General features: G+C 48.3%; 1 protein-coding gene across 4 annotated transcripts in view; it reads left to right on the forward strand.

The window, feature by feature from the left end:
• Positions 1-11,080, forward strand: part of SRGAP3 (SLIT-ROBO Rho GTPase activating protein 3) — a 259,881-nt gene extending 248,801 nt beyond the window's left edge. For 3 of the 4 annotated variants that reach the window (XM_066352028.1, XM_066352029.1, XM_066352030.1), the window contains 3 exons: positions 1,586-1,735; positions 3,822-4,149; positions 9,344-11,080. In XM_066352028.1, the coding sequence (XP_066208125.1) occupies positions 1,586-1,735; positions 3,822-4,149; positions 9,344-9,757 (892 nt within the window). In that variant the 3' untranslated portion in view covers positions 9,758-11,080. The remainder of the gene's footprint in view (positions 1-1,585; positions 1,736-3,821; positions 4,150-9,343) is intronic. The other variant, XM_066352031.1, reaches the window with a different exon arrangement.
• The last annotated feature ends 2,176 nt before the right edge of the window (positions 11,081-13,256 follow it).

The following is a 13,256-nucleotide window of genomic DNA, read 5'->3' on the forward strand; positions in this document are numbered from 1 at the left end:
TGCTTTCCCTGATATAATACCCTTGGTCGTCTGTAAGACTAGGTCCCCTTAAATGGTGATCCTTTGAACAAATAAGCAAATTGCTAATACTTCAGGGTACACAGAGACAGCATTTGGTATCCTTGCCCCCATTCTGACCTACCTGACAGCCTCCAGAGCATCCATCACTCATCGTGGTTCTCAGCATCCAGTGGATCTTGCCATACACCCCCACCTTTCTGGCCTTCCCTGTAGCCAGTGGCCAGCCCACCACCTCTTTAGCTGCCCACCCCCAAGGTGGCACTCTCAGGGGATGGGCAGGAGCAATTATATCTTCATTTTTAGTTAATAGGGTACTATGTGTTTATTGAGGTATAATTGACATACAACATTATATTCAAGTATACAACATAATGATTTTGTATTTGTATATATTGCAGAATGATCACTACAATGAGTCTGATTAATATCCACCACCACATATAATTAAAAATTTTTCATATGTGATGAGAATTTTTAAGATCTACTCTCTTAACAATTTTCAAATGTGCAATACAGTATTATTACCTACAGTCACCATCGTATGCATTACATCCCCAGGACTTACTTATTTTATAACTGAAAGTTTGTATCTTTTGAGTCCCTTCACCCACTGAACCCCCTACCCCCACTGCACCGCCGACCTCTGGCAACCACCTGTCTGTTGTCTGTATCTATGGGTACTATTTTCTTTTAAATAATTTCAGGCATTAAAAAAAATCCTTGCATTCCAAATACTAGCTCTACCAGAAGGTGAGAATGTCTACACCTTCCATTCTCTGAAAGCCATTGAGCATTCTCACATACACACTCCCTCTGAGCACTGGTCAGGCTCAAGTGGAACTGATTTATCAAGGAAGCAGCCTCCAAGCTAGACCTCAAGGGAAGGAGCCAAAGGCATAAGTTTTGATAGCAGAGGGAACAGTCTGAAGCCAGGGAAAAGTCCAGGAGTAGACAAACCCCTCTCGCTACTCCCACGTCCCCAGGCCTCTGTGGTCAGGGACAGGGCACTGGAAGGGAGAGGGGAGTGGAGAAGGCTGGCAGGTAACTACAACAAGGTCAGGTCAACTCATGATTGTCCGAGCCTTGGGTAAGGAGGGGTGGGATGGCGGCACCATCTTCCTCCCTTGCTCAGCCCTAAACCACTTCTCCTGGAGCCATGTGGAGACTCGGCACTCAGTGCCCAGCTTACAGGGTCTTCTCCCCATTTCTTGAACACACCCTCTAGCATTTAGCTTGTCCTCACCCTCAGCAACCTGGGAGAGAAGAACTTAGAGGAGGGGAGAGGAGAAGGTAGGCATGGGGTGGTGGGACAGAGGAGGACCTTCTGCTGGAGAAACTGACTTAGGAGCGCAGCCGTGGGCATGCATGGCGATGAGACAGGGAGCGGGATGTGACTCACCCTGAGTGTGGGCATAAGTTAACTGTGAGGTGTATGTTGATCCAGCCCCTCAGACAGGCCTGCGGAGCCCTGCACTTCCTGGGTTCTCTGGGACACCCCCAATTCACCTCTGTCCTTCCTGAGTCCTCTGGGGCACTCCCAATTCATGCCTGTTCTTCTCCCCAGGGATGACGCCTTCTCGGACAGCCTCAGCCAAAAGGCGGACAGCGAGGCCAGCAGTGGACCGCTGCTGGACGACAAGGCCTCCTCCAAAAACGACCTCCAGTCCCCCACAGAGCACATCTCGGATTATGGCTTTGGGGGGGTGATGGGCCGGTAGGAAACACAGATTCATTTTTTTTCTGCTAGTGCCTGGCCTGTTGGTATCTGATTTGGAAGAAAAAGGGGGGCAGAAGGGAGAAAAATAGGCTGCTGTGGCCCCTTGTTCCCCACAGTTGACATTGGGCACACCTGGGTGGGTCCCCTGGACCTGGCCTCAGAATGCCGGGTATAAAATAATCCACCTTGGGGTGGGGGGAGGTGTGGAGAAGGGAGAGAAAAGATATAATATTGGCAAATCAGTGCTTTTTATTCAAAATAATAACAATAAGTGGGGGAGAGAGAGAGTATAAACTGGCAAGTATTGTTTCAATCTCTTTCTAGTTCTTATGCCTCCTCCACTTTCTGTTGAAGACCCAAGTAGTTATATTTATAAATTTAAAGCTCATATCCTCCCTGAAGGGCGGTATGTAAACAGAAAGCTCACACCCCCTCAAGTGTGGGGAAGATTGACACTCCAGTCCACCCACTTATCTCTGGGAGCACATTATACTGAGTTCTTCACTCCCCATGTGTGGGCCATATGTCATATGACCTTTCTGCCACCAAAGGGGCTGTGCTCCTTACTCTGCATATTGGTGTAGTCCAAAGGCTGTCGTTCTTTAAAAGAGAGACAGAGGAAAAGACAAAACAAACAAAAACAAACAAACAAAAATGCTGAGTTTCTCGCTGCTTTTTAAATTAGATTCTCAAAATATAATTTTCTTTGTTTTCCCAGTGGAGAGGTCATGGGATCATCCCACACATGTGGGTACTTGCAAGTAGAGTTAAAAAAAAATCAGTCACAATGAGAAATTATACTATGCATTTATTTTAGAAGTCCCCGTGCCTCCTTTCAGCATACTCTATTTGGTTGAGCAAACAGCTTGAGCCACTGTGATAGGTGATGGGATTGGGGGGGGGGGGGAGTAGAAAGCTGGGGTTGGTAGATGGCCAAATCATGGTTCCTTGACTTCTAGGGGGGCCGTATCTTCTGCTGCCTCTTTTGCCCTCTCCCTCTTCCTTCCCTCATCTTTCTTCTTTCTTTCCCAATACCTCTTCATCTCCAACACCTCTGCTTTGCTCCTGCTGGGGTACCCACAGGCAGTGCTTGGTTTGGCTGGTGGCATTAAGATCTAAAGCACTGCTGACCACATGGAACTTGGTCCCCTGGTCACAGTCCATTCCAACACTCTGTCCCTCCACCTGACCCCCTTGATACTGCAGCCTTCCCTCCCTTCAGCAGTGTCTTCCTCTTTAGGATGTAGCAAAATCTCCAGTGGGTGGGACTTTCTTTCTTCACAGTGCTTTCACAGCACTGAACCTCCCTCAGAGGTGGGCAAGGAGTATCATTCTCATTTAGCAGATTGAGAAAATGGGTCTGAAAGAGGACACGGGGAAGTTGGTGACAGACGGGATAAGGACTCACCCTCCTGATAGACATGCTAGTCCCCTTTCCACTCTACCAGAGCTTCTCTGAGGGGTGAAAGGCATCCAAATGCCTGCAAGCCATGTTCAGTGATGTACTTTTCCCTCTTGAATGACTAGTTTCCTAAGATCTGGAAAAAGCCTCCTAGAAGTAGCCCTTTGCTGGGGAGATTGGGGTGGATGACAATGTTGGACTGTGTTCGGTTCCCAGGGGGGTCGTCCTGTGCTTGCAGGGAGCTGGTCACGTTTGGTACAGTCAAGCCTCAATGCTTCAGACCAATTAGAAGCCCTTCAGCATCATGGCAATGTCTGAACTGCTTAAGAACGTATCACGAGCCCCAGCTAACCATCACCAAGCGTTCCCAGGTTGAAATCCTCCTGGCCTCCACTTACCAAGTTGCCAAGATTCATTGTGTAATTAGCACGACCACTCTCTGCAGCTTGGAAACAGAATGCTCTGATTCCTTTGTGTGCGCAGACTAAGCCTGCCCCCTGCCGGTGAGGTCCTCGTGCTCAGCCAGCGCTTTATTGTGGAATCGCAGAGTCTGAATGAAGGAGGCTTTACTATACCGCTCCCTAGGCTAGTGTGTAGTGCGTGGCCTGTGGGTTGACTCACCCATTCCGATTGCGGGGGTTGACCTCTGCCCCATGCCCCTGCCCCCTGGCTCCTTTGCAGAGTGCGGTTACGATCCGATGGAGCAGCCATCCCCAGGCGCCGAAGCGGGGGCGACACACACAGCCCGCCCCGGGGCCTGGGCCCCAGCATAGACACGCCACCCCGGGCCGCCGCCTGCCCCAGCAGCCCCCACAAAATCCCCCTCACCCGGGGCAGGATCGAGAGCCCTGAGAAGCGGAGGATGGCGACGTTCGGGAGCGCCGGCAGCATCAACTACCCTGACAAGAAGGCGCTCTCCGAAGGGCACTCCATGAGGTCGACGTGCGGCTCCACCAGGCACAGCAGCCTGGGGGACCACAAGTCCCTGGAGGCTGAGGCCTTGGCAGAAGTAAGGGCCAGCGGGAATGCAGGCTGGGCCCGTGGAGACTCCTCAGAAGGGCAGCAGGGTGGGGACTTGTGAACGGGGGAGCCACTTTGCCCTTTATGCCAGGCTCAAGGCCAAGCCAGAACACAAGATTGCGAGCTGGCTTCCTGTCTGCCTGCTGGCCTCTCCGAGAGAGTGGAAGCTGGATGGGTGCCGCTGCTGGCTAGGGATCCTGAAAAGACTGAAGACCCCCCCACCTCAGTCTCCAGGGCTGGAGGAGGAACTCCTGTCTCAGGGAAAGGCCAGATGATGGGGATGTAGTAATGCCACAAGATGGCATAACGGAGTTATTCATTCATTTATTCATTCATGCATGCATTTATTCATCTCTTTATTCATTCATTTCATTCACTGATGATATTGATTGAGCATCTGTTGTGGACAATCACTGTGGTAGGCACTGAGAGTACAATGATGACCTAAAATGGACCTGGGCCCTGCCCACGTGGAGCTGACAATTTAGAGAAAAGACATTAACCAATAACAACGTGAAATGGCAGTGGGTCAGGTGCTTTGAAAGAGTGGTACATGGTATTTTGAGAGTCTAGAATGTGGGATTGTGCCTAGTGGGGACAGACTGCCCTGGGTAGTGGTGGGCGGATGCGGTACAGCCTGAGATACAAAGGATAGGTGGAATAAATAGCTGAAGCTGGAAGGGAAGAATGTTCCAGGCTCTAAAACACTGAGAGTTGTTGGGGAGTTTTTTCTGTAAGTTTAAAAAAATTTAAATGAGAAAGCTGTGTGATTTTTGTACTTACCAAACAAATTTGTTTAGCACATGTTTTAGGAAACAATTTGTTTGTGTTGTTTAATATTTGCACATCTGGCTTTCCTGTGTTCTTGACAGTTGTATCATATTTCCAAAAGTTTCCAGTTTTTTTCTGTCTGGAATTTGGGGTGGTTGCCCATTTTGTGCCCCATTCCCAGTGTTACTTTTCACTTAAGGTAAGAGATACAGCCAGAACCTTCTTGGCTGTGAGAATTCTTTAGAGAATGACATTTGAATCCCTGGGTCCAGGGGAAGGGGAAAGTTGTGAGCCTGGGGGCTGTGTTCTAGAGTAAGCCAGGAAAGGTTCCAGGGGAAAACCAACACAGAAGCAGCTCACCCAGCAGCTGGAACTCTGTGTGCATCCTCAGGGCCTAGCTTGGGCCCATGTCCTGATGCCTGCTCTCAAGGGTCACCTGAAGACCAGCACCTTGGAATGGCTCTGCAGAGGAGGACCTGCTCTTCCTTCCATTCTTGAAGGCCGTCCTCTTGGAGAGCAGCACTCTGGCGTTCACTACCACCTAGAGATTCTTCCAAGAGCCATGGTGCGGAGTGGGCTCCCTGAGGCCTGGCCTAGAGCCCTTTGCATAAAGAATCGGATGCAGTCCAGGCCAGTGTTTCCAAAAGTAGCTCCCACAGAAGACTAGTTCACAGGATTTAAATGGGGGGGAAATGTGTTTTGTGATCAACAAAGTTTGGAGAATGCTGGTTGGACACAGTTGAATGGCTTGGCTGCGAGAAATTAAGAACCTTTAAGTATGTTGATGTGCATTGTGAATGTCCAAGAAAGAGCACAGGGCACACCCCATGACCCAGATTTCTTTGAGCTTCATTCACAGAGTATTTACAAGACCAGCCTAAAGAATACATTGGGGGGGGGGGGGGTGCCGTGTGCGTTTTTCTTCTTCTTTTTTTTTTTTTTTTGTATTTTTCTGAAGCTGGAAACAGGGAGAGACAGTCAGACTCCCGCATGCGCCCGACCGGGATCCACCCAGCACGCCCACCAGGGGGCGACGCTCTGTTGCGACCAGAGCCACTCTAGCGCCTGGGGCAGAGGCCAAGGAGCCATCCCCAGCGCCCAGGCCATCTTTGCTCCAATGGAGCCTCGGCTGCGGGAGGGAAAGAGAGAGACAGAGAGGAAGGAGAGGGGGAGGGGTGGAGAAGCAAATGGGCGCTTCTCCTGTGTGCCCTGGCCGGGAATCAAACCCGGAACTTTTACACGCCAGGCCGACGCTCTACCACTGAGCCAACCAGCCAGGGCCGTTTTTCTCCTTTTGCAAACATCTACATACTCTCTGATTTGATAGCTGCCATTCAAGAGCTCCTATCATGGACGGAGGTGATATAGGAAAGCATGGTAGACAGTATGTTAATAGCCAAAAGGGGACATTGTATGGCCTCCAGCCTGCTCAGCATTGGCAAAGAGGAGCTGAGTTGGGGAAATACCAAGAAGTTGATAGAGTTACCCAAAATTCTGTGTTCTCAAAACATCCTCTAGGACAGGGGTCGGGAAACTTTTTGGCTGAGAAAGCCATGAATGTCACATATTTTAAAATATAATTCCGTGAGAGCCATACAACGACCCGTGTATGTTAGGCATTATCCAATAAAAATTTGGTGTTGTCCTGGAGGACAGCTGTGATTGGCTCCAGCCACCTGCAACCATGAACATGAGCGGTAGGAAATGAAAGGATTGTAATACATGAGAATGTTTTATATATATATATATATATATAATATATATATATATATTTTTTTTTCTTTTCATTTTTCTGAAGCTAGAAACGGGGAGAGACAGTCAGACAGACTCCCGCATGCGCCCGACCAGGATCCACCCGGCACGCCCACCAGGGGGCGAATGCTCTGCCCCTCCGGGGCGTTGCTCTATTGCAACTAGAGCCACTCTAGCGCCTGGGGCAGAGGCCGAGGAGCCATCCCCAGCACTCGGGCCATCTTTGCTCCAATGGAGCCTCGGCTGTGGGAGGGGAAGAGAGAGACAGAGAGGAAGGAGAGGGGGAGGGGTGGAGAAGCAGATGGACGCTTCTCCTGTGTGCCCTGGCCAGGAATCGAACCCAGGACTTCTGCATGCCAGGCCGACGCTCTACCACTGAGCCAACCAGCCAGGGCCGAGAATGTTTTATATTTTTTAACATTTTTTTTTTATTAAAGATTTGTCTGCGAGCCAGATGCAGCCATCAAAAGAGCCACATCTGGCTCGCGAGCCATAGGTTCCCGACCCCTGCTATAGGACTTAGACGTGAACACGGTGAAAAGGCTGTGTGAGGAACTTCCCACACTGTCATCCAAAGTGGGAAGCTGTAATTTGGGGGGCAGTGAAAAGTGCTCACTTTCCCCACAGTCTGTTGTCCCCCAGAAGCTCTCTTCAGCTCCACTCTGGGGATTGCAGCCTCACCTCTCAGACTAATGCCAGGCTGATGCCTAAACTACCCAGCTGATCTTTCTCTGAGCTTTCTGTCTTTCTGGCTCACACTCTGCCAGGGTAGAGGGGTGGTGGTGGGAGGGATGGTGGGAGAGGGGCGATAATTGCATTTTATTTATCGAAGTTTTACCTTTCAGCTCACACTGGAGTAGAGCAAACAAAGAGAAGTGGTGTCAATACAGGAGTTAATTTAAACAGAGTAAGGCATTAAAAGCAGACTTTATCACTGCAGGGTTGGGAGGAAGCAAAGATGGGAGAGCACTGCCATCTCTCCCACTATTCAGAAAATCCCCACAGCTGATCCTTTTGGATAGAGGCTCAAAAGGCCCCTTCTTAAAGGAGCCAGTATTATGGGGCAAAGGATAAAAGCTAATGTTAGCTTTATGTTAATATTAGCTAATTATTATTAATAGTCTTTTAACAGAGCAAAAACGAGATTGGAGCCCGTCATGGGGGCCCGGCAGGCATTAGGCCACCTGCTAACAGGAGAAAAAGAGGTAAAAGAGGAGGTGGGTATAGAGAGGGGTGGCCAGGACATCTCTAGGCTCCAACCCCATCAGTCTGACCGGATTTGTAGATTTTCCAGGTTTGCCCCAGGGCAGAAGAGCAATGTGTCTTAATAGTCATCATTGTCACTGAAGCTGAGTACAGACCTTCCAACAGTGGTTTAAAGCAGTATCCCTAAATGTCCCCACAATGGCCGAGCCCCTGGGCCTCTGGCCCCACTCAGCCTGAGCAGCTCCTCTGGCTCATTTCCTGTGCGCTCTGACAAGAGGGACTTGAAAAACCACTGTCTGGCAGTTCACAAAGCTTCATCACATCCATTTCCTCATTCCATCTTTACAGTAAGCTTGGGGCTTTCAAAAGGTGAGCAAAGTATGGTGCTGAGCAACTGAGACTTGCAAGTGGCAGAGCAGTCTTTGCTCAGAAGTCCCAGCCCTACCTCCCAGCTCAGGGTTCCTAGGTTAAATGCTGACTTCCAGCTCCAGCGCCCCCTCCTGGGAAGAAGGCAGGCTGAGCCCGCCCCAGGCTGACAAAGCAGTGCTCTTCCCCCACCCCCATGTCCTGCGTGTGCCATAATCTCTGTGTTGTTCAAAACTCTCATCTTGATGAACTTAAATATTAAAACTTCCCAGGAATTATGTAGGCAGATAAAGATTTTTGTTGCTTTTTAAGACTTCAATTTAAAAAAATATATTTTCTGATTATAACATAGAGATAAAAGTAACAGTCCCATCATTTGGGGGTGAGCATTCTGATATATAACCTTCAAGGGATTTCTCTGTGGGCAAATATTTTAAAAATAATAATGGTTAGTGGCATGGACTTTGGAGACCAACTGCCTGGGTTGAGACTGGGACTGTTCTGCTAACTAGCTCTGTGAGCTTGGGCAGGTTACTTAACCAGTCTGAGCTTCCATTTCCTCATATGTGCAATGGGCTTAATGATAGTTTCTACCTTATAAGTGTGAGGATTGAGTGAACTACTCGTGACAAGGGCTTGGTTTGGTGCTCAGTGTTAGCACTGCCATTTGTGATTCTCATGATTTGTGAGCACAGGGGGATCATATCATTTAATTAATCATCAAGCCCCTGAGTTCTGTACTCTAATGATCTGTAATCTGAGACTCAGACAGGTGAGGTAATTTGCCCAAGTCATGTAGCAAGGAAGTGGCAGAGTCAGAATTTGAATCCATGGCTGTCTGACTCCAGAGCTTGCCTTTCTTCACCAGTGGTCTGACTTGCCCTCATTAAGTTAGTTTCTTGCTCAGGCAGTGTGCAGGCCACAACCACATGGATTGCCCAATTGGTGGCACCCTGGAGGTTTCAAAAGCTCCATGCCAGCCATCAATCCCCTGGGGAAACCTCCCTCAGAAGCCCACAAGCTGCTGAGGAAGAATTGGGCCCCAGGCCACCAGACTGTGTGCTAACCAGAGCTCTCTCCATCCCCAGGACATCGAGAAGACCATGAGCACAGCTCTGCATGAGCTGCGGGAACTTGAGAGGCAGAACACAGTCAAGCAGGCACCGGATGTGGTGCTGGACACCCTGGAGCCACTGAAGAATCCGCCAGGCCCCATCAGCTCGGAGCCCGCCAGCCCCTTGCACACCATCGTAATCCGTGACCCTGACGCCGCCATGCGCCGCAGCAGCAGCTCCTCCACTGAGATGATGACCACCTTCAAGCCAGCCCTGTCTGCCCGCCTGGCTGGCGCCCAGCTGCGCCCGCCTCCTATGCGGCCCGTGCGGCCAGTGGTCCAGCACCGGTCCAGCAGCAGCAGCAGCTCAGGCATGGGTAGCCCAGCCGTGACGCCCACTGAGAAGATGTTCCCCAACAGCTCAGCGGACAAGTCAGGCACCATGTGACCAACAGGATGAAGCGGCACTGCCCTGGCCCACTGTGGAGCACCATGGCCAAGAGTGGCCTCTGTGACTCCCACATCCTTCCCAGTGCTCCTGGCCTTGTCTGGAGGAGCCAGAAGCTAGCCTGAAAGAACATCTATGCAGAGCTGGGGCCCGGCGCTCCTGCAGCTGGCATCCAGGCTACACAGGGGTCCAGAGCAGAGCAGAGCAGAGCAGCCCCAGCTAGAGTATTTCCTAAGACTGTGGCAGAATATTCAATGGCTTCACCCGCATATCATCACTGGAAAGTTATTCTCTCTACATACGTAAATATGTGTGTATGTGTATGTGTGCATATATACACATATATATGTACGTATGTGTCTGTAGGTGTGTGTATATATATATATTTATGCATCTATATACATATACTAGATCTGAACACACATACTAAATGTATATAGGATCTCCTTTTTCTTTTTATGAAACTTAGATTTACCTCAGACCCATGCCACCAAACATCTCCCGCTGTTATTTGGTGGGATTTGCAGGGACTTCTCTGGGAGAATTTAGAGGCCCACAGTAACTGCAAATGAAGCAATATACCACTAACCTGCAGAAAAACAAAAAGTCTCCCACTGTCTCCAGAAGTTGTGGCCTTCCAGAACAGTCTGCCCCTAAATGAAGGGTGGGGCAGGCAGTTCCCCAAGCAGGCTGCTCCTAGAGGTGGGGAACCCTTCACTGAACCCCCCTGTCTACCCCAGAGACCCTGCCTTTCCACCTGAAGGCCAAGGGCCAACTGTACCCCTGAAGGCACGGGAGGATGTTGGCGAGAAGACCGCTGGCCACAGCATCCTTGTATTTGTACGTAGAAAAGGGGATAGTAAGAACCTAAGCCCCATTGTAGCACAGTGTTATTATGTGTGGTTGGGAAAAAGGAAAAAAACAAACAAAAAAACACCACAGTGGTGTGGAACACTTCAAAACCTAGAAATGCTGTAGGAATAATTCTGGTAACTATAGAAGTTTAACTTATACAATTTTCAAAATATTTAAGTTTTTCTTTTCCTCTTTCTACTAATTATACCGTGTCAGATTTGGAACTAAACAGGCAAGGAGGCTTTGAGTCACAGCATTTTAATTTAAAATCAGGCTATGATGCACTTTGGCTGGTACCCTCTTGCACGAAGTGCATGAACCATAAATGCCCAGCTCAGACCAGGGGCCGAGGGGGGGCGATCCTTGGCACTCCTGTCCTAGAGAATGCTTCAGTTGAGTTAATGCAAGTGAAATAGCTTCCCTCTCTCTCTCTTCCCTTGCTTTTCACCCACCTTCCAGAGCATGTAATGTAATTGAAAATATGGTGAAAGAGTTGAGGTGTGTAATCATCAAGTATTATGAGCAAGGCTTTCACCCCTTGGCTGGGAAAAGGCCTTCTGGATCATCCTCATTCAATTCTATTTTACTTCCTCTTTGGATCTCTTTATTTTCCAAAGATGGCTGTTCTGGATAATGGAATACAAGCAAATAGATTCCAATGGAACCACTTTTATTCACCACCCTCGTGCCAAGCCAAGGCTTTCCTCCCTGTGTTCTCAAGCTCCATCTCTTTCTCTTTCTCAAGGCTTCTGAGTGTGTCCATGGCTGTGGTTTGGAGTCAGAGCCCTGTGTTTGAGCCCCAGCCCCCACCCTTTGGGAGCTGTGGTACTCTGGGCTTGTCCCTACACCTCACTGAGCCTCAGTTTCCTGCTCCATAAAGTGAAGATAATACAAATAAAATGTAAGTGAGAAAGCTGTTTAAACTAGAAAGCACTGTGCCAACACAATTATTCTTTTTATTGTTATTAGTAATGTAAGTCTTTTAGCTCAAAAACCATCCTAGACCTTCCTTTCGAAACCTCCTAATGGCATTTGAGAAGTAGGCAGTGCAATTGTCCTAGCAGCTTCATAAGATCCCCAAAGCATGGCCCTACCGATACATCACTTATTGATGCTTGAAATTTCATCACTACGTTTCACCCCATTGGATAAATCTTGCCTGTCCTCTAGTCTTCCATAAAAAGTTGAATACACCCCAGATAGAGGGACCTACTGAGTCATTAACATCTGGGTGTGTGGGAGTGGTTAGCCATTCTCCTCGGCTGAGGATGGACAGTGAGAGCACACAATGGAAGGAAGAATCAAAAAAGAGTGCAAAAAGAATGCCAAGGAGAAGCCAGTGACAAGCTTGACCTTTCTCATTTTGCTTAGAACCGACCATTCTCTTGTAGCTCCTGGATATGAAAGCACTTTAGAACCAGCTAAGAGCCCTCTGCCTTTGTGAGCAGTATGAAGACATCCCCATTTTACAGCTTACGAAAGAAAGCAAAGCCCTGGGATGTACTGTGATTTGCCCGATATTTATAGATGCCTGAGGCCTTGTCAGGCTCATAAAGTCATTTATTTGCAAAGATGCTGTGCTGTCCAGGCAGGCTATAAGACATCCCATTTCTACCCCACAGATACTCCCAGACACTAAATATATTGAATAGTAGCCTCCTGGGCAAAAATGTAACACTCTCTGCCATGACTACCAGAGGAAAAGAGAAAATTCGAATGGACAGAACCATTGCCTAATATACATAATACCAGTCAGACCGTGTGGCTTTTCCTTTGAATTGACTAACTTCATTTTTCTTTCCTGAAACTGGGCCCGCCTTAATTTACTGAATTTACCTGTAGGCAGAGCTGGAGCTGTTTTCCTTAAGCACCTGTTTTTCCATTGGGAAAAGGATGACGAGGTCACATTTAAAGAAACTCACACCTCACTCATCCAGCCCCAAATCTGAGCCTGATGCAGAACCAAATGGAAAAATACTTTCCTGCCCCCCCCACACACACCCACTTTCTCATCTGTCACTCTGCATGTCTTGGTCTCCTTCATAGGCACCCGGTCCCACCCACGGTCACTGAGCATGGGCATTCTCTTCCTGACTCCTGCCTGTGTTAGTCCATTATATATTGCTGTATTTGCTTAAATGCTGGAAAGTAACTGTTAAAATGTGAAATTGTAATTTTTAAAAAGGTGACAATTAAATTATAGCCAATGCCACTCACCAAATCTTTGCACCTAGTAGATAGTTCAATGTAAAAATCAAATACCAGAAACCTAACTGTACAGTGAGTGTGGGGGAAATGTAGTAACCTAGTTAGTAGTTCTCAATATAACCAATTGTACAAGGGGAAGTGGTGTTTACCTACTTGTTCATCACCATTACTGAAAGCTGTACTGATCAGTTTGTCAATAACGGGCTTTTTTTTTTTTTTTTTTTTTTTTTTTGCTTCACAGAATGATTTCTTAACCTTTGACTTACCGAGAGGTCAAGCTTTTTGTCTTTATGTGTAACCAATGTTCAGTCTATTTTAGGAATGAACCAGCAAGATGTTCATTTAAAATTGACCAAAGACAATTCCTTCCTGGTCTAGTTTCCTGGGTCTCGGGGCCCAGTCGCCGCTAAAGACCTTTCTGGGATAAAATTGAGAA

This window comes from Saccopteryx leptura, chromosome 10 (genome assembly GCF_036850995.1).
Source record: "Saccopteryx leptura isolate mSacLep1 chromosome 10, mSacLep1_pri_phased_curated, whole genome shotgun sequence".
Taxonomy (NCBI): domain Eukaryota; kingdom Metazoa; phylum Chordata; class Mammalia; order Chiroptera; family Emballonuridae; genus Saccopteryx; species Saccopteryx leptura.